Source organism: Catharus ustulatus, chromosome 13, assembly GCF_009819885.2.
Source record: "Catharus ustulatus isolate bCatUst1 chromosome 13, bCatUst1.pri.v2, whole genome shotgun sequence".
Taxonomy (NCBI): Eukaryota; Metazoa; Chordata; class Aves; order Passeriformes; family Turdidae; genus Catharus; species Catharus ustulatus.
Genome location: NC_046233.1, coordinates 11,730,130 through 11,754,074, shown reverse-complemented (window position 1 = coordinate 11,754,074; position 23,945 = coordinate 11,730,130). Strand labels below are relative to the sequence as shown.

General features: G+C 50.1%; 1 protein-coding gene across 1 annotated transcript; it reads right to left on the bottom strand.

Moving 5' to 3' along the window:
- Positions 1–9,050: 9,050 nt before the first annotated feature.
- On the bottom strand, positions 9,051–20,776 carry MCM2 (minichromosome maintenance complex component 2). The gene is made up of 16 exons (XM_033071989.2): positions 20,740–20,776; positions 20,133–20,320; positions 19,438–19,613; positions 18,579–18,842; positions 17,363–17,582; positions 16,912–17,119; positions 16,105–16,239; positions 15,765–15,956; positions 15,046–15,139; positions 14,293–14,543; positions 13,938–14,064; positions 13,616–13,728; positions 13,250–13,492; positions 12,311–12,493; positions 10,970–11,125; positions 9,051–10,086 (listed from the first exon to the last, which is right to left on the bottom strand). Exons 1-16 carry the CDS (start codon positions 20,743–20,745, stop codon positions 9,976–9,978), a joined length of 2,667 nt encoding a protein of 888 aa, XP_032927880.1. The 5' UTR covers positions 20,746–20,776; the 3' UTR covers positions 9,051–9,975.
- Positions 20,777–23,945: the final 3,169 nt, after the last annotated feature.

The window sequence follows — 23,945 nt, the reverse complement described above, 5'->3', positions numbered from 1 at the left end:
GTCCCCGCACGCCGCCCCCGGAGCCCGCAACGAGCGCCGGCGGCGCGGCTGCTTGCGCCGGGCGCGGGTGATCAGCCGCGGGCAGCGGGGACGCGCCGGGCCCGCCGGCGGCAGCGCCTCCGGAGAGCGGCTCCTGTCAGCCGGCAGCGACGGCCCCAAACAGACCCTCCGCATCCGCATGCTGACCTTTCTTTAGCTGTTCACTGCTAACGGAGCCACTGCTTCTCCCTCACCCCTCAGATCCCACTCATCACCTGGAAAAACTTCTCGCGATGGGCAAATTCATTTTCCCACCGGAGGCCATCTGCTGAGGTGGGTCACCTACGGAGAGTTTCCTAGGACCATGACCAGATGGCTTTTGAGTATCCCCAAGGATGGAGACCTCACACCTTCCCTGGGCAACCTGCGCCACTGCTCGTCCTCACAATAAAAAATGTGTTTCCTGATGTTCAGAAGGAACCTCCAGTGTTTTGGTTTGTGCCCATTGCCTCCCTGGGCACCACTGGCAGGAAGTGTGGCCCTGGATACGATCAGTACCTTTGTGGTAAAGGCACATCACTGGATCACATTTTATTTGGTGTTGCCACGACCTCCAGATCCTTTCCTGCCAAGCTGTTTCCCAGCTGGGTGGCCTCAGCAAATGCTGGTGCATGAGATTGTTCCTCCCCAGGTGCAGCCCCTTTGAAAGCCTTGCTGAACTGCTGGAGGTTCCTGTCAGCCCCCTTCTCCAGCCTGTCGAGGTCCCTCTGGATGGAAGCTAGAATCTCTGGCTTACCAGCCAGATAAAGATATGCAGATATGCAGCTCTTCCCAGTTTTGTGTTGGGATCCTGAACTTCGCCATCTTATGGTCACTGCAGCCAAGGCTGCCTCTGACCTTCACAGCCCCAACGAGCCTCTCATTGCTGCTTAGCATGAGATCCAGCAGAGCATCTCTTCTCGTTGGTTCCTTCATCACTCACTGCATCCTGAGGCTTGGGGTGTTGTATCTGTTTTCTGAAGCTGGGTCTGTGTTGGAGCCTCTGCCCTAGCAGGGACAGCTGCTCCAACACCTGCTGGGGAAACCATTCCATGGTGTGTCACCACCATATCCCAGACTGTCACATTGATACTAATTCAGCTGATGTCCCCTTTCTCATGCCCTTCTGTGCAAACTGCTGTGTCTATTAAAAAAAAATAAAATCTGTATTGCAGCAGTTTTTGGGTTTGTAGCTCTGGGAGCAGGTGGATAGCAAAGCACAGCAAAGGAACATGCTGAATATCCCACTGAAAACCATCATTACAGCAACCAGACCAACTGCTCCAATTACACTAAATTTCAAATTAAACACATCTTTAGTGGCCTCAGGGCACAACATTACAGTAAATGACACAAGCAATGGCTTTGTCAGACAGGTGCCCAAGAAATAAGGCTCAAGAGGTCCTGTAACACCACAGCAGTTGTGAGGGAACACGTGCCAGCTCCCTGCACTTCAACCCCTCTTGCCAGCTGGAGGGGCTACAGCTGCCCACTCCCCTCCTGCAAACCTACAGCCTGTGGCCCCTCAGAAAAGCCTCACAGCTCTTGGTTCAAGGCTGCAAATATGATATGACTCCAAACCAAAGGACCTGAAAGCATATTGGTCCCTTCTCACCAGGCACTCAGCTCATGTTTTTAAGTTTTCCTCAGCAGTGCCAGGAACCTTTCTCTTTGGTTTCAAAACAACTTTCTCATCACACCTTCTAAGAGGGCAGGGGATGCTAAAATCCAACATTGCAAGTTCTGACTGAGGTAACAGCTGTACTGTCACAGCCTCACCAAATGTCTTTGTGCTTGCAGTGCTTGTACTGTGTGCCCAGCACTCTGCCTCTCCCACACAGCATGTCACTGAGACAGCAGGACATAGGTCTGAAGGTGATCAGGATTTTAAATTCAAGCATTCTTATTCCTCAAGTAAGTGTTCATTAAAAACACTCCAGTCTTTATTTCTCTGTAATAAATTGATTGTGTTGTTGTTGTTGTTGTTTGAAGAGTGAGTCTCCTGAAGGAAAATTGATTGTATTTTTTTTTCTGGCACGAATTTGCTGTTTTTCAACAACTAGAGGAAGGTGTCAATGTGCCATAACCTGCTGAACTCTGTAATGAATCAAACAGCCAGCTGAGGGTACTCAGTATTATTGATACTGACCTTTACAGCTCCTACCAGGCTGGCACTGGCACGTATCCCCCGTTAGTGCAATTGCCAGCCTCTTTTTGCCAGCTCTTTCTTTCCATCATCTGCTCCAGTGCTGCAACTTCCCCCAGCATGACCAGGGCAGGAACAGACTGGCTGCACCCCTTCCCCAGCATGGCGAGGCAAAGCTGACAGGCTTGGACCAAAGTACTTGCTTTTGGCTTCTTTTAGACCACATCCACCCAGGGCTCTGAAAGTCCTTTTTATCCCAGAATCAATGCAGCCCCCAGCCCCCACCAAGCAGGAAATGCAGCAGGAACTACTGAGCTGTCGCTTACCCATTAGAAGAGATAAAAACACTTTAGTACACTCAGATTCTAGCCCAGGCATGGCATTTAATGAATGCTCTTGTCATTTTTCACTTTGTTGCTGGTAATTTGGCTGTCTTCGCATGCAGGTGGCTTACTACAAGTGGGTAACTAAAAGCCTTTCAGATCTCCTGACCCTGCCACATCCAGCTCCCCACTCTCAGAAGCTCATGGCGCTCCCTGGATTTATTTTGACATTATACATCAATCTCAGACTGAGCAACAAAGGGGGAGTATGAAAGGAGAAGATACATCCTAGGCAAGAAAATTAAATAAAATTAGTGGCAACATCGATCAGCCAGGTCAGCGCTGCCAGTGGAGCAGAAAACAGCCAGCAGAGATGGGCAGCACCAGCTCTCTTTCAAAAGCAGCACCAACTTCCACCCAGCACAGCCCCTGCATCTCCATTTCAGACTCCCTGGAATAGGTGCAGCTGGCTTGGCTCTCTTCTGAGGCATTGACAGCTCTAAAGTCAAAGGCTTGTTATTTCTCTTGGATCTCCCTCCAGCCTCCCTACCTGGTGCACATTCTCACGCAGTGTTCAGAGCACTGGTAAAAGAGGCTTTACAATTGCACTAAACGCTTTTTTTATAGCTGCTTCAAAGCTGTTCAGAAATTTTTCTTGGTATTACCATTATCTGTGCTTTTCTGTTCTTCCCCAAAATTGTTCAATTTCACAGTTACGTCTGTTAGGCAGAATCAGAAAGCAAGTGTGTATTTTAGGCTGGCAAAACTGAAAATCCTTCTGCTGTCTCCCCCTGTGAGTTACTGTAACAGCTTTTGCCTTCAGGAAATTCAGCCAGCTTTCCCATTTCATTGTAAGGGTCACATTTTGTTCCAAGATGCCTGCAAACAAATACTACTGAGGTAGAGGAATGAGGTGATAGCTAAGGGAAAAAATTTGGTGCCTAAGACTTGTCAATTAAAAAGAGACTAACCACAAAGTCTAATCTCAAGAGAAATTTAACTTATTTTGAAACTCCATTAAAAAAAAAAAAAGCAGCACCTCATTAACTTGAAATATGCTGGTAAGATGTTTTGTTTTCCTAAGTAAAGCAAAACTGAGTTCACCTACAGAGGTGAAAGTGATCTATTGCCTGTGCTCAGCAGAGCAAGAAAGTAAACAATAAGCAAAACAAATAAACAGTCAGATGTTAAGTTCTGGCAGTGTTAGAAAATGCAAGATGTCACTAGTACCAGGGAAAGGGTTTAACCCTTCCTTCTTTGCCTACTAACACTTGTCAGGGCAACAAAAGGTGATCTGTGCCCATCTTAGATCAGAAGGGAGAAATGGGCTGTTCCATCACCTTGACTGCCTGCTCCTTGGAACAGAGGCTGGGTGACACAGCAGGCTTGTGGCACACCATGCAATTTCACACAATCTTCTATCAAGCTATACAGCCTTTTGGCATCTCATCCCTCCAGAAGAGGAAAATTCCCTGCCCTGTCCAGCCCCTCCTTCCTTAGGCACAAGGAAAGATTTAACCTCTCCCTTTTTCCAAATACGTGAATTTACTTCAGAGCCTCCGACAAGCTTTATATAAGCTCATTTGCTGACTTAGCCTTTTTAATTCTGGGACACCATGAAACATTTTGACTGTACCAAGCAGGGGCGGGTACCCAACTCTGTTCCTGCACAGGCCAGGCATGCAGCCATTCTCTGGGCAAATCACACAGTTCCTGCTCTCATCCAAAATCCTGCTGGGGAAGCTCTATAATAAACACTTCAAGAGGAGTGACCTGGAGCAACTAATGCCTTCCAGGGTAGGCTGTAATTAGAAGGGAAGAGATTCTGCTCTGTTTAGAGCCCCAGCAAGATTTTCAGTATCAGCCTGTTCCCCTTAAGGGACAGCACACTGCCCACCTGGGATACAGTGCTGCTACCAGCCCTGCTTCCTTCCCATCTCCTGGGAATGAACAAGCACAAGTTTTGCTTTACTTTACCCATTTCCACGTGCCCCTGCTGCCTCCCATCCCTAAAGGTTTGTGTTTCTCTCCTCACCAAAGCAGAGCTGATTGCTGCAGTAACAGCCACTCTGACAGCAAAGCTCAGCGGATTCCTAGAGGGCAGAGCAAAAGAGAGCTATATTGAATTTGATTAAGGGACCAGAATAACCTTTAACAGAGTCACCTGGGGCAAGGAGGCAGACAGCTCTCCAGCTGAAATCTCACACAGGTTTCCTCACAGCCCAGGGGACAAGGGCTCCTCCCTTGCGGGGAATGGCAACCAGGTCACATTGCTCTGTCACAGCTGGCGTGCAGAGGGATGGTCACAGCCCTCCATCTACACAAGTGGTGACTTTTGAGCCTCCAGCCAGGAAGGAGAAGGGAGTGAATCTATTTGGGGCCATTCACATCATTTAATCTGGGCCTCTGTACAGCTTAGAGAACCCCTTCATCTCTGTGTTGAGCTTATCAACTCAGACAGTAAGCAAATTACTTTCTGGAAGGGATGAAAAATCTGCAGAAGTGAAGATGTCATGAGGGCACCAAGCCTCAGATCTTCTAAAGCTTTTGACTGGGGCAGAAGGACTAGCAAGATAAAGCCCAGTAAAGCCAAGGAGTTGATGACATGGCACAGGAGGTTTAGTCTTAGCTCTGCCTGTTTTAGAGATGTGATCTGAGCCTGAAGAAGTTGCTGTCAAACCCTCGTTGTAGCAGGTCTGAGGAGCACACATCAGGGAGCTGAGCACAGAAGGCAGCAGGACAGGCCCCCCAGCACCCAAGACAGAGGAGCAGCTCAGAGATGACACCCAGATTCTACCAGAAGTCCAGATCCTCAGAGAAGCTCACAGACCAAAACCAAACCAGTCAGTCCCTAGGTCAGAATCAAGGTCTGCTTATGGCAGCCATCATCCAGGAATCACTTGGCAGTTCCATAATTGTAGAAGGTGAGGGGGAGTTCCTATCTTTTAATGGGCAAAGTATTTTCACTGGTAGAACCCAGTGGTGGCTTTTAGCTTTTCTTACTAAACTGAAAAGGTTAATGTCATCTTCAGAAAAACTCCTGCTATTTTAATAGGTGACTAAGCCAGAATGTGGGTATGTATTTTCAGAGTGGAGGGATCAGCCTGTACCTGAAGAGGGCTGGTAACTCTTGACACTGAGGAGAGCCAGTCACTGACTCATAGGCTCTATTGGTACTCCTACATATGTGTTTCCATGGGATTTGGTGGGACTGGAGCTCTTCAGGATCTTTTAGACAGGACAGTTACTGTCAGATCTCCCTGAGCACTAGATCACCCAGAGAATAAACCTGGCACTTCCTCTGGGTTCCCCCAACAGCCTGACCTCTCCTTTAGAGAGAAGTGACTTGCAAAATGAGCAGAAAGCCCTTCCAAGGTGCTTTTGCTGTAAAAATGCAGAGCTCAGCAGCCCCTCAAGGCTGCTCACAAATGTTTAGTAGAGGCCGAGGGGGATGCTGGATGGCTGGAATCCTTGGCAGACCAATGCTCCATGATAATGGAGACATTAAATCAGTGATGGCAGCAAGACTGCATAATAGATGCAAAATACAGCTGAAGCCTGATCCAATTTTGGCTCTGCTTTGTTAAGTAGAAAAGTATTTTAGGAGATGGAAAAATACTAGGAAGTTCAGAGTGCACCCTCACTGCAGCACAGTAGGAGATGTAGCTGTTTGCAGTGACTCACCTGTATCCGTGGATACACATCTGCTGTAAACATATTCCCATACTGTCTTCCCATGCTGGAATTCAGGTGAGTTGAGATTAACAAGGGCAGATCTGTAAGCACCTGGAACAGCCCTCCTGGCTGAACTGCAGCTGGCTGGACTGCACTAGGATGGGAAGATGCCACTATCCAAAACAACTGAGCAGTGTTACGCTGGGGAAGTTCTTGTCAACCAGTTTCCAGACAGCTCTTTAGTAAACACAGTGGAGATGGACAGAGAAGGTTCCAGCCAAGGTCTGGCATGGGAGAAAGTGAAACACTGCAGGTCCAGAAATGATGAATGTGCTAACTTTTCCAAGAGGCTTTGGCATTAATTTGAGGAAAAACACACATTACTGACTTCACCTGTTCAAGAGGCATCTGCCATTAGACAAGCAAACTCAGAAACAACTGCTGGTACAGTGGATAAGCCCATGACTTGCAGATGTCTTGGTTTATGATCACAGTAAAGGCATAAGCTAGACTCTGCTAGTACAAACGAAAAGCCCTTTCCTATAAGCTCTAACTCTCTCCATTTCCCAGCTCACACATGCTGATCGATTAGCTGGTATCTGCAGGCACTTGCTCATACCCCCAAGCAGCTGGACTGTTTGTGTGTACTGTGTGTGTTTTCATTCCATGCTGAGCTAAAGTCAAACAGCTTATTAGGAGATGCAGAGAGCCCTGCTGCTCTCTCAGGAGTTTGCACGCAGCATGTTCAGATTAAACTGGATCAGCATCTGGCCTATCATGCCCTTTTCAAATCCAGAAGATCTTTGAAGCCAGACTGACCCAGCCTTTGCCAACAACCATAGTCCCATGGGCAAGATGACCACAAGAAGGGACACCACTTGTCTCCATACAGCCCTGTCTCCTTTCCAAGGAGCACCTTTATTATCTTCCATGTGAGCTCAGGCATAGCCTGCTGTGAACAGAACTCACCTCCCTCTCGCCTTTGCCCCTGGCTGCCAGGGGCACTGTGCTGTTTGAATCACAGCAGCAAGAAGCCAAGTGCACAAGCTTGGCTAAACTCAAGGTTGTCAGGGGAGCAACTCCTCATTCCATGAGGGGGGCTTGGCTTGCTGAGCTCCAGAGCCCTGGAGCAAAATCCTCTCTCTGTTCAGCAGGAACATGGCTCCTGGCAAGGCAGTCCCTGCTCAGAGCAGCATGTTTTCACCCAGCTGCACCCCTGTCCAGACCAGACACCTGATGCTGTCAACAGCCAAAGCTTGCTGCAGGGAACCTGGAAAGCTCAGTGGCCGTGAGAGGAGGAACATGCCTTCAGACTGGCATTAACACTCCAGTGAGCGCTGATGCCAGCAGTAGTGAGGGCGCAGCTGCAAGAATTCATTGCACTGCTGGATGCTGGCAGCACAATGGTGGGAGGGCACAACTGCCTTTGTGTTCAAGATTTGGGAGGCAGAGTGAGCAAAATTACTCCAACAATGGCATCTCTCTGTTGCCACTGCTCACTGCATGTGCCAATGAGGTGGGACCAGAGCACAAGAGGCAGGAGAAAGCTGTAGGACAGAACTGAATGGTGCCTATCAACAGCCCTGACCGGCAGCAGGGCAAGGAGTTGGGAAAAATCAGGAGTCCCACCCCATTCCTGTGTATCTCTCATGGTTTGCAGTGATATATTTGGCCACCTATTTAACTGTAGGTCACTACAGGCATAGCACAGGCTTTGCAAGGGTTTAGGAAGCATTTTCTATTGCACCAGTATGACACAAACCCTTTTCCTCCTCCTGCACCAAACATTCACTGACACAAACACACCAGTTTGCTTGACAAGCTTGTTTCATGCCTTGTTATTCCTGGTTTTGCTCTCTCAGGGCCAGGACCTTCCCCAGCAAGGTATGTGGGTTCCCACAGAGCTGGGCACAGTTGCAGTGGCTGTCCCCAGGGACAGTCTCTGTGGCCTCTGGCATTAGGAGGTAAGGTGCTAACAGCTGTGTCCCTGAGGAACCCCACTGGGCCTCACCAGGCAGTTGCAGGCACACAGCAGCGCAGCCATCCCCAACACAGACCTGATCCAGGCCCAGGTTCAGGGGCAAAGGCTCGCTCAGGCAGGGAAGGAAAGTCCTGGTAGACAGAGACCCAGTAGGAAGGGAAAAAAACAGCCAAAACAGTTAAACAAATACACAGGAGGGAGCTGGCAGACAGAGGCAACACGCAGAGCCAGCTTCAGGCTGAGAGTCATGCGCTCAGCCCCCAGCAGGGCTGGAGCACTGCTGGCTCCAGGCTGGGAGGACACACACACACACCACTGTGACAAACCCCACGGTGTCAGTGTCCACAGCCAGGGACACCTCTGCTTGGCCAGCACACAACTGCAGCAGCCAGCTCACAAATTCTCCTGAGCTCAGGCAGGAGGCTGAGATGCTCTAAGGGCCCGCAGCTCCAGCCAGGAAAAAGCACATTCACTGCAGAGCTCAGCTGTGTCCTGCAGAGGGGTTACTGCTTCTCCCAGCCTGCAATCCAAGTGGCAGCCAAGGCATGAGAGCAAGACTGTCTAACCCAAGCGTGTGTAAGGAAGGGAGGTGGGAGATACTGCCATGGGACAGACACAATGGGACACAAACATAAACAGGCAAGACAGGGAAGGAACCACTGCAGGTAGGTTCTTGGGGGACAAGGCAGCATTCAGGGCAGCTGTGTCCTGCTACCAGTCCACAGATGTCTCAGCTAGAGCTGAGAGCCAGCACTGGCCATTCCTACTAACCCAAAGAGCAAATATGAGATGTGATTTTACCCAAACCTAACCCCAACTGCTAACCAAACTGCTGAGCAGCATCCAGCTCACTTCAGCTCTTACTTCCACTCTTGGTAGCAGGAGTTACCAAAGAAGAAAACAAAAGTATTGAAAAACAAATGTATTTAAAACACACATACTAGGAAAATTGCATGTGAACGTTGAGCCCATCTAGTCCTCCCTGAACATATCCTCTTCCACTGCCATGCCCAAAACCAGCACCATGGGAACTTCACCCTCAGCAAATGGGTGTGAGACAGGGTGTTCAGATGTCAAAGGTAGCAGTTGGATTCAGCTGTGAATTCACACAGAGATAACACCCACCAAGGCAAGCAAAGCCTCTCCACTCCAGCTTCTGGAGATGCCCCAGCACGTACTGAAGGAGTTTTCAGTGCCCATACAGATCATCATTAAGAGCAGAAAGAGCTAGGTTTTGTTTCAGTTCTTATCTTCCTCTGCCTCCCCCCTTCTCCCCTGCAGAAACCAAGGACAAGGTCAACCCATGTGGGCACCTGGGGAAATGTCAAGTGTCAGGCACAAGGCCTGCAGCAGAGAGGCTGGCTGGTTCATGGAGAGTTGAAAGCAGTTTCAATTATCACCCATCAGGCTGTACAGTCACCAGAGATGGAACAGAGAATCCCTGAGGGTGCTTGCAATCCAAGGGGGATGGATAATGCTTTCCAAATGCTCCCACTTGGTCCCTCCTGCAGAGGAGCCCCTAACAACTAGTGACAAACAAACAGAAAACATGCCATGTATATGGCCAGCAATTCTCTCCCTGCTGTGCTTAGCTACAAGGCAAAACAGTGAACAAAGTTGCTAAACAGACTTGACAGGGCATTTAACTACTTAATTCTGTTCTATTTACAAGGTCTTCAGCAGCTCAGCACTCCCTTAATCCATAAGGCACAAAGCAAGCAGGAGGATGTGCAGCCTAGTCCCTCCAGCTCAGGATCTCTGTAGCATTCCTGGAGGGCTGGAAGATGAAGGTCTCATCTCACAGAAGCATGTGGCAGACTCTGCTGCCAGCCTCAGAACTGCTGGACAATCAGCTTTCGCTTCACATCCCGGCTGAACCTGTTCATCTTGAACACTTCACTGTCATAGAAGGCTGAGAGGTTGTGGATGTTGATCTGCCGAGCCTGCAAGGAGGAAGAGGGGAGAGGTAAATGTTTATTTAATCAAAGTAAGAACCATGTGGTTTTCCACAGCAGAGGCTGCATAAAATTTGACAGTCAGCAATCTCTGCTCTGCTCAGCAGGAACCAGAACTGCAGTAGCAGGGGAGATTTTTGGGTCAGGAGGAAGGAGCATTGGCAGTGCTGAGCTGAGCCAAGAGAGGATGCTGGCTCAGCATCTGCCTGCTCTCAGCTGTCCTTTTACTTCCACCAGAGCTAGAATGTAATTCCTATCCAAAACCTCCAAAACCTCATCCAGTGGGAGAGTTTTGCAAGGGAGACATCTGACTGGGGGTGCCCACCCTGGCAACACCAAGCTGTGGCTTTGGAATAGTTACTCTGCACATCTGATGTAAAGGGCAGAAAAGCACTAATCCAGCAATCAAGCATTGCTTTAGTGCCAAGCAAGGTCAGTATTTTGCACAGAAAGGCCAAGTCAGAAGTGCAACCAGGACTGGGATGAAGATGCATTAAGGAGGAGGCAAGTGAGCCTCAGGAGGGATTGGAAAAGTTCATCCACATAGATTTTTCTGCTTTTTGCTTCTTCAAATGCAGATGCCAGAGAACTTGAGTTCTCACTCACCTGCATAAGCACCATACTGCAGAATTTACCATTCCAACCCCAAAGCTTTATGGGGGTGTATGAGAACAGAGAGGGAAGAATACGGTACTTCCAAAAAAGAAGAGCAGGAGCAGAGGAGACAATCCTGATGCTGGGTTATACTAACACCAGTCTTTTTTATGGTATCATAAGGCAGGAAGGGAAGTCAGGATCTCAGAATGCCTCTGGTTCTGAGGCTGCAGAGAGCATGAACCAGTCCCAGAGGCAGCTGGTTATAAGCCCATACCTTGTCCACCAGGTCCTTCTCTGGGACTTCTATGGTGTCTTGCTGGGCTCCGTAGCGGTTTCTCTGGTACATCACCTGCTCTGCCACCAGCTGCTTCAGGATGAACAGCAGCAGCTCATTGTTGTCTCGCTTGAACGAAAGGTAGCGGGAGAACGTCTGGGAGGGAGGATGAGATGAGCCATGAGGATCAGAAGAGTGACACACTGCAGTGCCCAGCATCAACCAACCCTTCCTCCCGCAGAGCACACAGGGAACTGAATGACTCTGCTGCCACCTGTGCCCTCAGTGTACCTCAAGTGACTATTGCCTTGCCAAGGTGGCAGCTGCACATGCAGTGGCAGCCCTCTGACAGCCACAACTCCCCTGCTGACTGCTTTCATTCCCATCTGGAATCTCCATAGGGGTGCTGGTGCCTCTTGGGGCCAGCAGCACACTGCTGGGGGGTTGTGCTGCCCACAGGGACACAGCCAGGGGAGGGCTGGCCCTGGGCAAAGCACAGAGCAGTTTGCCTTAACCCAGACTGCCCTGTGCCTCCCCAGCAGACGCTCCTACTTGGCTGGCTGTTTGAGGCCAAAGAGAGAGGCCACGAGTCGTCCAGACAGAGGGCAGACACTCAACAGTGGATAAATGCCAATGTGTGGCCAGCCAAGAGCTATTTGGAGCCAGCCCCTGCTACTCAGAGAACAGGGCAGACTGCACACTAACCCACAGTGAGTGCTACCCTGTGGTTAACTGTACCCTGAGAGCCCAATAAAAACGTGAAGAAATAAACTGCCTGCTTGGCTTGATCACCTGGCAGCAGCAGCAGGTACCCTGTGCCAAAATAGTAGGGAAAGTGTCAAGAAAGAATAGACATGGCAGTGCTTTTGACTCCAAGGCTCAAGATACACTTCCTTCTCAGACCCAACAAAGACACTGCCTCACCACAGACTAACAAGGGGCAGTCACAGAACAGTGCCTTGTTTGGGGTCCCTCCTCAAAGGCACCCAGCTTGAGCTGTTGTTATTGCACAATAATTAAATTATTTCAAGTATCCAGATGTTTGAGACCTGCTATGGGAAAACCTGGGGTCAAGCTGGTAAGGAAACCTTGTCTGAGTGTGAGTGTGGTGTGTGTAGCTGTGAAGTGGCCTTGGTCCCCGCTCAGTGTGACTGCCAGAGTGGCTCCTGCCTGGTCACACACAGAACTTCCTTGACACTTCAGCCCCAGAGTAGTGCACTTCCACAGGCTCAGCAGGACAGAGCCCAGCAGAGCATGAAGTCTCTTCGCACAGCAAGGAGGCTGCAGCTGAACCCACAGGGCCTGGGGTGCAACCACAGCCCCCAGCTCAGCCGTGCCCACCTTGCGCATGCTCCGCATGACGCTGAACTTCTGGGTGTCGATGAAGCTCTCCAGCATCACCCTGATGGCCATGTTGACGTCGTCCTCCACCACGTAGTCGCGCAGGTGCATGCGGGCGTGCGCCTCGGCCATGCGGATCATGGACTCGATGTGCCGCACCGTGATGGGGATGCTGCCCGTCGCCTGCGGGAGGAGGCAGCACGTTACTCAAGGACACAACACAGGCGCCTTCCAGCCCAGGATCCAGCTCCTGTCACACCTCACAGAGCTCTCTGCACCTCTGAGGATGATCACGATAAGGCTCTGCCACCTGCTGGCACGGCCACACAGCCTGGCACAGCCTCCCTGTTCATCTGAGCTCAGCACAGTGCAAGGGGATGTTGTGGGGTCACTCTGTGACACTTTAGGGGCCTTCCAAGATTAGCAATCCAGTTTCCTCCAGCAAATTTTATGAGTTAAAGAAATAAAAAGCCAATCAAAACAGGTGCAGTTTTCCCAAGCTCCAAAAATCTCCCTTGCACCTCAACAAATTCCTCTTTCACTTGAAGAGCATGAAATGAGCCTGAGACAGCCCACTGACAACAGAGAATACAGATAATGGCTCCCTGTAATGTACCAGGAGCATGTGGATCTGAGTGAATGCAAACACCTCCTGTGGGCCTGCCAGACTGGGTGATAACAAAAGGACTTTGCCATGGCAGGCACTGTACATGTGTCCAGTCCATCAGTCCACACATCACCAACAGGCGAGACTCTGCACTTAGATGAAGAATCATCTGTTCAGCAGACACTGCAGGATCTGCCTGTCTCTCACAAAACAGTGGCACAGACTTTTGTGATGGGAATGGTAAGAATGTGTCAACAAATGCTGGAGCAGTCTCAGGCTGATCTGCAGCCTAGATACATACAGTTCTTCCCTGCCTTCCTCAGTATTCTCACCATAGACTCCTTCCTGAGGTCACTGTACATCCTGGCCACCTTGTCCTGGTCCATCTGGTTGAGTTTGGGGTGGACCTTCTCTTTGGCGTAGATGATGTATTTCCTCAGGATCTCTTGAGGAATGGGTTCAACCCCGTAGGTGTTGGGAAGGATGACCTCATTAGTGTCCCCATTCACTGCCTCCTTGCTGCCTGGGTGGTGCTTGACATGGCTGCCAACAACGAACCGGGCAAGCATTTCATCCTACAAGAGAGCAGTGCACCAACAGACACTGAGCACACTCACTGGACAAAAAAAACCCAGGGGGCAGCTGAGCTGAGCATCCCAAGATCAGCACAGAAGCCCAGCACACGCTCAGATCCCTACCTGCACTGAGTCCACCGTGTCTCTCACCACGCACAGGATATCGAATCGAGAGATGATGGGCTCCGTCAGGTCCACATTCTCTGAGAAGGTCAGCGACGGGTCATACCGCCCACCTGGGTCACAGACACAACCCAGGTCAAACAGGCTCCAGGGCTGGAGCTCTGGAGGAAGGACACACCTCCAGTATGCTACTGAAGACTTCTCTGCTCGCTTGATCTCTGCTCCAGACTCGAAGGAACCAGGCAGAGGGAGGGGAAGCTGTGCCACAGCTCCCATGACATGCTGAGAGCCTGAGATGGTCCTGTAATCTCTCAGCACTTACCTATGGGATTGGCAGCAGCAACGATGGTGCAGCGAGCTTGCAAGGATGTGACAATGCCTGCTTTGGAGATGGAAATGCTTTGCTGTTCCATGGCTTCGTGGATGCTGGTCCTGTCTTGATCATTCATCTACAGGAAAGCAGGAATGATTTAGAGTGACACTATGTCTATATCCCACTGCCAAACACACCAAGGGGAATCAGCTCCAGATGCTCTGAAAAGGCAGCAAACTGCACTAAGGACCAGCAGGTCACCTGGGAGATGTCACCATGAGCTACAGTATGTCCTCAGAGGACAGAGGTTTACAGCTGGTTGCTTCACAGCTAATCCTTCCCAGAGAAATGAAGCTGGGCTCACCTTGTCAAATTCATCAATCAGGCAGACACCTCTGTCAGCCAGCACGAGGGCTCCTGCCTCCAAAGTCCATTCCTTGCTGACTGGGTGCCTCTGCACATAGGCTGTGAGACCCACAGCAGAAGCACCCTGGCCAGTGGTGAAAATTGCTCTGCTCGACACCTTCTCTATGTATTTAAGAAACTGTGATTTTGCAGTGCCAGGATCTCCACACAGAAGCACATTGATGTCACCACGAACTTTGTGTTTGCCACCTACAAAATAATGGGAAAACCACGTGGCAGTTGGGTCCATGGCTCGGCAGCAACGCTGCCCTGAGAACCACAAAGCTGAAGAGAGGGCAACCAGCAGGCATGGCAACCAGTTTACAGGAAAGTTGAGGGGGAAAGAAAGGTAGTTTTGGACACAGTCATCTTTGTAAAACAGACTTTCTAACCTTGCTTACACATCCTCCTAAGGAGATGGTAGCAAATCAGGGTGCCAGAAGGTCAAACCTTTGAAGGAGCATTAAATGTGACCTCCTTGAGGAAGGATAAAAACTTGCCCAGGTTTGCAGCAGGAGTTGTTTTCAGTTGTAGCATTTCTACTGTCACACTAGAGTTTTCAGTGTGATAAAACAGCCTCAGTCTGCTAAACCTTGTCAGTTACCAAGCACACAGACAACTCTAACTGCTCTTGTTGCAAAGGCAGAGACAAACCCCAGGCCCTTTGCCCTCCCCTGAGTGAGGCACTCCAAAGGACACAAGTGAGACTCACCTGGGTTTTTGGGCTCTCCGCCAAAGAGAGCTAAAGCCAAGCCCCTCTTGATATCTTCATGTCCGTAAATAGATGGAGCAATGCTGGCAAAAATCTGAAAGGGAAACCAGAGGAGTTGTCCAGGGAATACCAGCTCCCATGCTGAACAGAATCTTGCATGAACATCAGCCATACCTAAAGCTACTCTAAAGATACTGCTGTCTCCAAAGAGTATTTTATTATCCAGGGTGTGAGGGTTTTTTCAAAGGTAATGACCCACCCACTGCTGCCTAAAGGAGCTTCACAAAAATGGTGTTGTTGGGGCATGGCATATTATTTAGTCTGGTGCTGGAAGCTGCTGCCACTGCCTCCACAACCCTCTTGTACACAAAGCACATCACAGTGCCTGTTATCAGCTCCTGTGAAGTTGGGGACCTTGATCAGAGGCTTACTCACTGCACGTGACAGCACCTGAATGGGCTATGCTGCACAGGAATTGTCATCATAGTCAAATATTATGAACAACTGGGTTATTTTCTCAAGGGTTCCTTATTTACTTCCCTCCCATAACCAAGTCTCATCAACAGCTTTCTGAGAGCTACAGGCCAGAGAGAACTGGGGTGTCTGGGTTCCTTTAACCACTGTTTGGCCAGCTGACCCATTTCATCACTTTCTGATTCAGCTGCCAGGTGACAGCAAGCTGTCAACAGGAAAAGAAGGGATATCTGAGGCTGACTCACCTTCTCCCCAATTTGCTCATCTTTGGACAGACCCACAATCACTTTCACATCTTCATCAGTCAGCTCCCCAACAGCCAGCTTGTTGTCCTTCTTGGCAATATGGTTGGCCAGGATCACAGTTGCAAACACTGGGAACCCATTGGCTGTGTTCAAGGAGCCATCATAGTTGTTGTGGTAGATCCCTGTCAGCTCCTGGGAAGCAGGAAATGCTGTGTCAGTGCCTGCACAGTACAAAACAGCCCCCTCTCCATTCTAAGGTAAGGCTCAAATGCCTCTGAGGATAACCACCCCCCACATCCCCACAGATGGTCCTGTGATGTCACTGTCACAATGTACTCACAATCTCATCTCCTGGCTTGCAGCTGTCCACCAGATCAGCGAGCAGAATGGCATCCTTGGAGCGGGGCAGCCTGCCTGCAGCCACCTTCCCAGGGCTCTCCTGGATCTTGATGCGCTGATAGTTCTGATAGACTGTCTGCAGCAACAAAACCAAAGTCACCCAGCAGGCACCAGCATGGCTTTTCACAGGCACCTCAGAGAGAAGGGCCATTCCAAGGCTTAGAAGACTATGGACATGGGAGGATGGAGGTTGTGAGGAGCAGTTCCAGGGTGTGATAGAAAATAGTGGGGAAAGGAAAGCACTTTGCTGCATCTCACAACTGTGCTTCAGCCCCACAGTGTTTGTCCACCCAAATATCAGATCAGTTCCTGGGAGAAGAATGTTCCACTTGTGATGGTTAGAGGTATCAAAGCAAAGAACGAAAGTCAGAAACTCCATGTCAATGATTTTGCTCTCTAGTTTCCTTAGCTGACAGATCAGGACAGACTGACCTAACCTGGGAACAAGATCTGGACAGCACGTCTGTGTTTCTAAAACAGGAATAAATAACCGTGCCACAAAGATGATTGTGGCAAAAGATTCAATCCAAACACCTACAATGCGGCAATAAATTACTTTTGGTTGATAAACTGAGCCATTCAGGTCAAGAGCTCACACAGGCCTATCTTCACAGCCCCCTGATACAGCAGAAGACCCCTCTCCCCACAGAAGCTGTTCAGAGGGTGGGAATCAAAGCAGGGTTGTGAGGAACAGGCAGTGGAGTAGGAAGGGCAGCCACTCCCATTCAGGCAAGCAACAATCTCTCACCTCTTCCATGTTGATCTCAAACGGGCCAAGAGACTGACACTCTGGACAGGAACCGGGCTTCACCTCCTGGTTCTGCGACTGGAAAAAGGGTCCCAGGATGAAGTTACACTTGCTGCAGTTGTATTTGACCATGCTGAGCTGAGGCAGGACCCCTGTGCAACTTGTCACCACTCCACTGGTCCGGATCAACTGATTCAAGTGCAGTTGCCTGAAGAAAGACAGAGAGATGTTGGATGCCTGCAGGGCACAGAAGGCAAAACACTCTCCAGAAATACTCTTGCTGCAAGGCACAAGTTTACCTCAGGGATGCTGAAAGTTCATCCTTAGTATGATTTTTTGCTAAGCTCAGCTATCCTGTTAGGCTTACCCAGAGGTTTATCTCACAGGTGAGTGCTGAGCACCCCAAAGCCTAATGCAAGCCCACAGCCACTGCTGGTAGTTCTGCTCTTACCTGAGTGACCGCAGCTCTTCCACCAGAGGGAGGTGGGAGATACGGACATGGATCTCCTGAGCAATACGGTCATACTTGGGGTACATGGCCAGCACCACTTCCTTGGCTGCTTCATCAAAGATCTTCAGCATCTCTGCTGGGGCCTCAGGCAGAAAGTAGGCAAGGACATGCTCCTGGGCTGCCAGATCCTCATAGTTCACCACCAGACTCTCTCTGTTCTCTTAAGAAAAAGATGGGGTGAATTGTAATTTCAGCCTGTTCACTCCCCAACGAGTTTGCAAAGGACAAGCAGAACAGACAAGCCTGTATCCTGCAGGCTGCAGTTAGTAGACCTCTGCACCTTTCCTGAAATTTAGAGGTTAACAATTTGAAAATGGGTGGAAAACCCTTTTATTTCTTTAACAAACTCTTCATCAGTACCAAGCTTGTGATTGCTCCTCTCCAGTTCTGCACAGATACTTCCCAGGCTCAGTGTTCCTGAAATTCAAAAGCCTCAGCCCAACACACAACACTCTCAGAGACCTCCAGGAAACAGAAGTTAATAGGAGACACATTATGTGTGCTGAATGGCTGGCAAAAACCTCCTGTGTCTTATGTTCATGGAAATGGATGAGACAAATGCCTTTTATTTCCTAGCTTTATAAAACTGATCCTGTTCCACTGCTCAAGCTTCTGCTCAATATAAAGAAGAAATACAACAAGAGCTGTTCCTAGATGTGACAATTTCTGCTTTTAAAACTCATCAATGACAGCCTTAATGACCATTTCTCTGGCAGTGCCTAGTCAGAATACAAGGCTGCAACACTGACACAGTTTCCAAAGTCACAAGGTCTATTTGTGTCCCCTTGCTGGATAATCCAGTTTCCAGTGTGAGAAAGTAACTGGTGCAGACAGCAAGCAATTGTTGTCTCTTTCAGATCACAAACTTGCAGACCACTGTCTGCTGCCCCACATATTCTTCTGCTAGCATTTATACGAAATGAATATTAATGAGGAGCAGACGCCAGGGGCCTTCTAATTAGTCAGCCAGAATCAAAGAAGACAGTAGACATGTTTCCATTATTCATTTATCTCCATCAGCATCAGGCTTTCTTAAAGTGCTGATTCAACGTCTGGAACAAAGAGGGCAGGCACAAAATGTCCACCTCTGTACTGGATCACCACAAACTACTGTGACCCACATAAAGAAAGAGAGCCTCCAACGAGCCAGCCCTACCTTTGCACATGTCACTGATCCTCTCCTTGAAGACATTGTGCCCGTGGTCATCCACATGGGTCTTCAGGAAGTTCTTGAAGCGGTGATAGATCTCAAGCCGGGGAGCTGCCATGGACACCCACTCCCTCACTGAGTGCCCCTTCATGTCTTCCAGATTCTCAATGCTCTCAATCATGTCTTCATCCTCCTCTTCCATGCCTTCAGCAGCCCGCTCTGCCAGCCGCCTCTTCCGTGCAGGGCGGTCCTCGTCTTCATCGTCACTGTCTAAGGGGTGGGAGGAAAAACTGCTCAGGATCTGGGACTCCCATTCCCACTCTATAGATTAATCACAGTGGGACTGCTTAGGCTGTGGAAGTAAAGAGGTCACAGTCTGGGATACAAACCAAGGGACATCCCAGGCCCAGCCTAAATCCATTTCTAGATTTGCTCCTACATTTTCCACAACATACCTAAGACTTTAAGGTTGTGAATTTGAAGATTTGTATGCAGCAGCACACATTCAAGCCCATGGATGCACTGACCAAGGAACTAGCTTAAAGCGCATCAAAGGCCCACAGAAGTCTGTACAGAAGCACCAACACCAACAACAGCATATACTTGGTAGAAACCCAACCCTTTGATACAGGACTAGCATGCTAACTTTGTTACACCAGTAACCAGAAGGACACCAAAGAACAGGGATCCTGCTCTGAGGAATCCATCCAAGCCCACAGCCAGTGATTTCACTAAGAGCCCAGACACACTGGGGCTCTAGAGACCTCCCTACTAACCTGAGAGCAAAGAGCCCAGCTCTCCCTGAAGGGCTAGGCTATTTCCAAGCACACAGGGTGGCACAGCTGGTACAGCTCATTGCACTTACCGTAGAGCAGCCCCCTCCTCATGCGGCCCATGCCCTGCTCCAGCTCGCGGTCCCGCTGCCTCATCACCCGCTCGGCGGCTTCCCGCTGGCTGGCAGTCAGCTCCTCCACATCTTCATCATCCAGGGCCAGGCCCTCTGCTTCATACACATCCAGCTCTGGGATGGGCCGGTAGTCCCTAGCACACACGCACAGAGCAGGCAGTCAGGCCAGGAAAGCAACTCTGCAGCAACTCCTGCTGGGCAGGTGTCAGGACAGCAGTTCTGCAGCAGGACAGAACGGTGTTGAGCAGAAGACACTTCCCAGTGGAAGATGCCCTGCAGTAAAGGGCTCCAGAACCATGGTTAAGAATGCCAGCATTCAAGCCTTTGTGTTGTAAGGTTCACCTTGCCGGCAGGCCTTGCTGAGTAAAACAGCATCAAAATTCATGCCCGCAGAAGTAAAGGGCTGGGCTGAATGCACATCACACATCCAGGCACATCCTGGTTTACCCACCCTGGACCATGACGGCACTTTGTTCAGTTCTCCCAGGACTCAAATGACACCATACTCTGACCTTTCTCCATCACCCAGCAGCTCTTCAGCCCCCAGCACAACAGAGGGATCCCACAAGCCCTGAGAGCTCCCTGCAGGTCGCTGGCTGCACTGACAACCCAGCCCCCACCACCGGACACAACCCCCCGAACAATTTCCTTACCTTTCCATCCCTTCCCCAATGAGCTCTTCCCCTTCCTCCTCCTCTTCGGGGAGCCCCTCGGTCCCCAGGAGCCCTTCGGACTCATCCTCGAAGGGGGGCAGGTCCCGCCCGGGGCTGGAGGTGAAGGTATCCCCGCGGCGGGAGCTGCGCACGGGGCTGGTCACCGCCGCCTGCGACTCGGAGGAGTCCTGCCGGGACAGGAGCGAGGGTCAGGGCGGGGAGAGAGGGGGCCCGTGCCTCCAGGGGCCTCTGGATGCGGTCAGAATGGGGGTGTATAATTAGCCCTCCTCGCAAATGACAGTGGAAACATGGAGGGGGAGATGGGGGTAAATCCACTCTCCGAGCGCAGCGCAGCCGGAGCGGAGGGAGAGGGTCCGATCCTGCCAAGCCCGGCTCTCTCCTCTGCGGCGCCGGGCACGCGGGAAGACTCCCCCGGTGTTTCGGGAGCACCCCCAATGTCCCCCGCACCCCGAAATCCTCTCTGCACCCCGCACGGCCGCAGCGCCAAGTGTCCCGCAGCAGGGAGAACCCGGGGACCGCACCCGCGGGGGCAGCACCCCAAATGAACGGCTCCGCCAGCCCGGCTCGGCCCGGCTCGGCCACTCACCGCCATCACCGCCGCTTCCTGCCCCGCCGGATTCCGCGCGAAAACTACCCACGTGGGCAGAAAAGCGCGCGAAAGCTCATGAATAATTTATAGTGGATGGGTCCGCCCCTTTGTGAATATGCATGAGGGGGCGGGGACCTGGAACGGGCGGGAGCGAGGGTCACCCAGTGTCACTCCTGGCCAAGAGGGCTGGTGGGCGGCGCTGGCGAACTTTGGCAAACGTTTGCCTCTGGGTTCCTCCTGCCGGGAATCCGAGTCACGGGAGAGATCGCGCTGTGAGTTCCCCTGGTCTCGGCTGCCTCTTTGGCAGCCAAAATCAAGCCTGGCTTGACCGGGTTTGCCACTGATCCAGTTCAATCATCTTTGTTCTGATTCTCGCTGAAACGACAAGAGTCTGGCATTTTGTGGTTGTTGTGGGGGGGATTTTGTGGGGGTTTTTTTTGTTGTTTTTGTTTGGTTTTTTTTTTATTTTTTGTTTTGGTTTGTTGTTTTTTGTTTTTGGGTCTTTTTTTTTTAATCTTTAATGATTTTAAAAATATTTTAATCTTCAGTGTATGTACTGAAAGTAACAGGGGGCTGATCATACCCATTCTAGAGAACAGGCATATCTGTATCTCCAGCTGTTCAGAGCAGTGAGCAAATGCCATTTGTGAGAGGAGTGAAGAAGAGCACCTGTCCCGTAGAGCCTGAAAGAGGAATTTAGACAGACAAACAATCAATGGGCTGATTTTTGGCAAGGAAGTGGAATGTTTCCTTCCAGGCCACAGGGTCCTGCATAACTGCAGTGGTTTGGATTTTGGAGATCTGCATTCTCTGAAGGGTTTCTCACCACTGTTTAGTATCAGGCTATTTCTGCTCTTGGCTGGACTTGGGTGTGAGACAATGACCCTGAAACAAGAGACACCAGAAGCAAAAGTGACTGAAGAGGCAGCTGACAATCTGAAATGGATCTTCCAGGAGCCCAGCTGGATGATTCAGGCTGGTACTAATATAGCAAAGCAGGAGCATCATTATATAAATAGGAGAGTGGCTCAGCCTCTTCTCTGTGACACATGACAGGGAGCTGGCTGGTGCTCAGAGTGAAACAGAGACAGGGACACCCCCAAGACGTCTCCACTTGTAGGTTTCTAGAGACCACCATGGGCTTGATGATATTAGAGGTCACAGAATCACAGAACCAGGAAGGTTGGAAAACATCCTCCAGGTCATGCAGTTCAACCTTTAATCCAGTTCTGCCAAGTCCACCACTAAAAAACATCTCTAAGCACCACATCTCCTTGGTTTTGGAACACTTCCAGGGATGGTGAATCCACCACCTCCTTGGGAAGCCTGCTCAATGCTTGAGCACCTTTCCAATGAAGAATTCTTTTCTAATGTCCAGTCTTTTCCAATGCAAATAATTCTATGGCTTAAGGGAAGGCAACCCAGGACTGTGCTGTCTGACAAGGCCCAGGTGACACACTGTGATGAGCCAGTGTCACCACAGGGTGCCACTGTCTCTCCAGGCACTGGACAGCTGGATGAACAGACAGATTTCCTGCTTGTCCTTCCTGGAAGGCCACACACCACATCCATTTTTCCACTGCTAACTTAGGGTTCAAACTACAAGTGGCTATGCTCGAGCTAGAGTGCTCTGTCTCTTTGACAAGAGCTAAGCTTGAGCAGCTAAAATCATCCCTAAAATCAGGCTGCTGCCATGCTTGGAACAGGGCTCCTTCTACTACACTAGAGACATGGACTGGGAATGTGAGAGGGCTGAGATGCAGACAGAGCCCAGGCTGCTTGCTGGGGTGACTTCACCTGGGCACCAGACTCCTGAATATCCATACCACCAGGTATGGTAGGATTTTGTAGACTTGTGGCTTCTTGCAGCTCAGGAAGAGCCCTAGGGACTGAATATCCCTTGAAAAATAGGGCAGAGACACAGAAGTGTAGTCCAGGTGGTATCCTGTGGTGCAAATTTATACCCAAAACTAGAAATTAGTAGGTTGGTAGAAGAGCTCTGAAACAAGACAGGCACATCTGTTCCTGCAGTTGCTCAGTACCTGAACAGCAAAGCAGTTTCAGATGAGAAGTAATATCCTGTTCAGTAGACCAATCTAAAAAAACTGAAAGATTATTTGGAAGAGATAAAATGTCCCAGAAGAGTGGGATTTGGTGATGATATGAAGACACCATGTCTGCATCTTTCACCTCTGACACCTGCAAGGCAGGTGAGATTGGCACAGCACAGCAGGCTGCAGCAGGTACAGCAACAAGTGCTAGCTTTTCCTTGGGGCCCTCAGGGTTGTACCAAGGCTGCTGAACACCACCTCTTGTCTTGCTTCAGCCCAGCAACACCAAGTGACACAGCAAGGACAAAGGGAGTGAGCCCTGCTATCTTTAAACACTGGCTGGAGGAGATGACACACAGAGCAGCAGTGCTCAGCTGAAGGATGCGTGCAGTTAAGAACATGGAGAAGTCCTTGGAGGTGGAAAGAGGAGATTTATGTTTGTGCCCACCATGTGGGGGCTGACAGGCAAGGCTGGTTAATTCAGGTGGATGCCCCACCTCCTGTTTCACACAAGCAGCGAGGAAGGCAGGAGCTAAAATGTCACTATCGTTGCAGTGGCACGCAGCAGTCTCCTGACCATGAAACAGCTTTTGGATCTGGTGTCCCAAATACTGGGCTCTAGCCTCAAACTGAATCACATGGCAAGAGCAGGTGCATTGGAAAGCAAAATCTCTCCTTCTGACACAGTTATGTGGGAGGTAACACATTCAACTAGTTAGTGCCTGAGGCTACAAGTGGGAAGATGTGGATTTTACTTGTCTGTTACCAAAGCACTCCACCTCTCTTTAAACAGAAGTGTCCCTTCTGTAACTCAGAGATCTTGGTGTCAGCCAAGCCTTTGAGCTTGGATCCATAAATGGAACATGTCAAGATATTGCAACATATCATTAACCTGAGCGACAGGGTGAATGAGACAAGCTGAGGACTGGCTCCTCCAGATGTCATTCCAAAGGCATGACACCAGCATGAAAACCTGTTTCAACCCAGTGGAAAATCAGAGGAATAGGGCTGAGGCAGGCAATTCTCCAGGTACAACCCTTCATGAGGCTTGCTGAGGTGTAGCTGGAAAATTTGAGCTGAGAAGAGGATCAAGCAGATTTAAGCTGAGGAAGATCTATCTATCTATGTGTGAGGAGGGCCTGGAACCCTCCC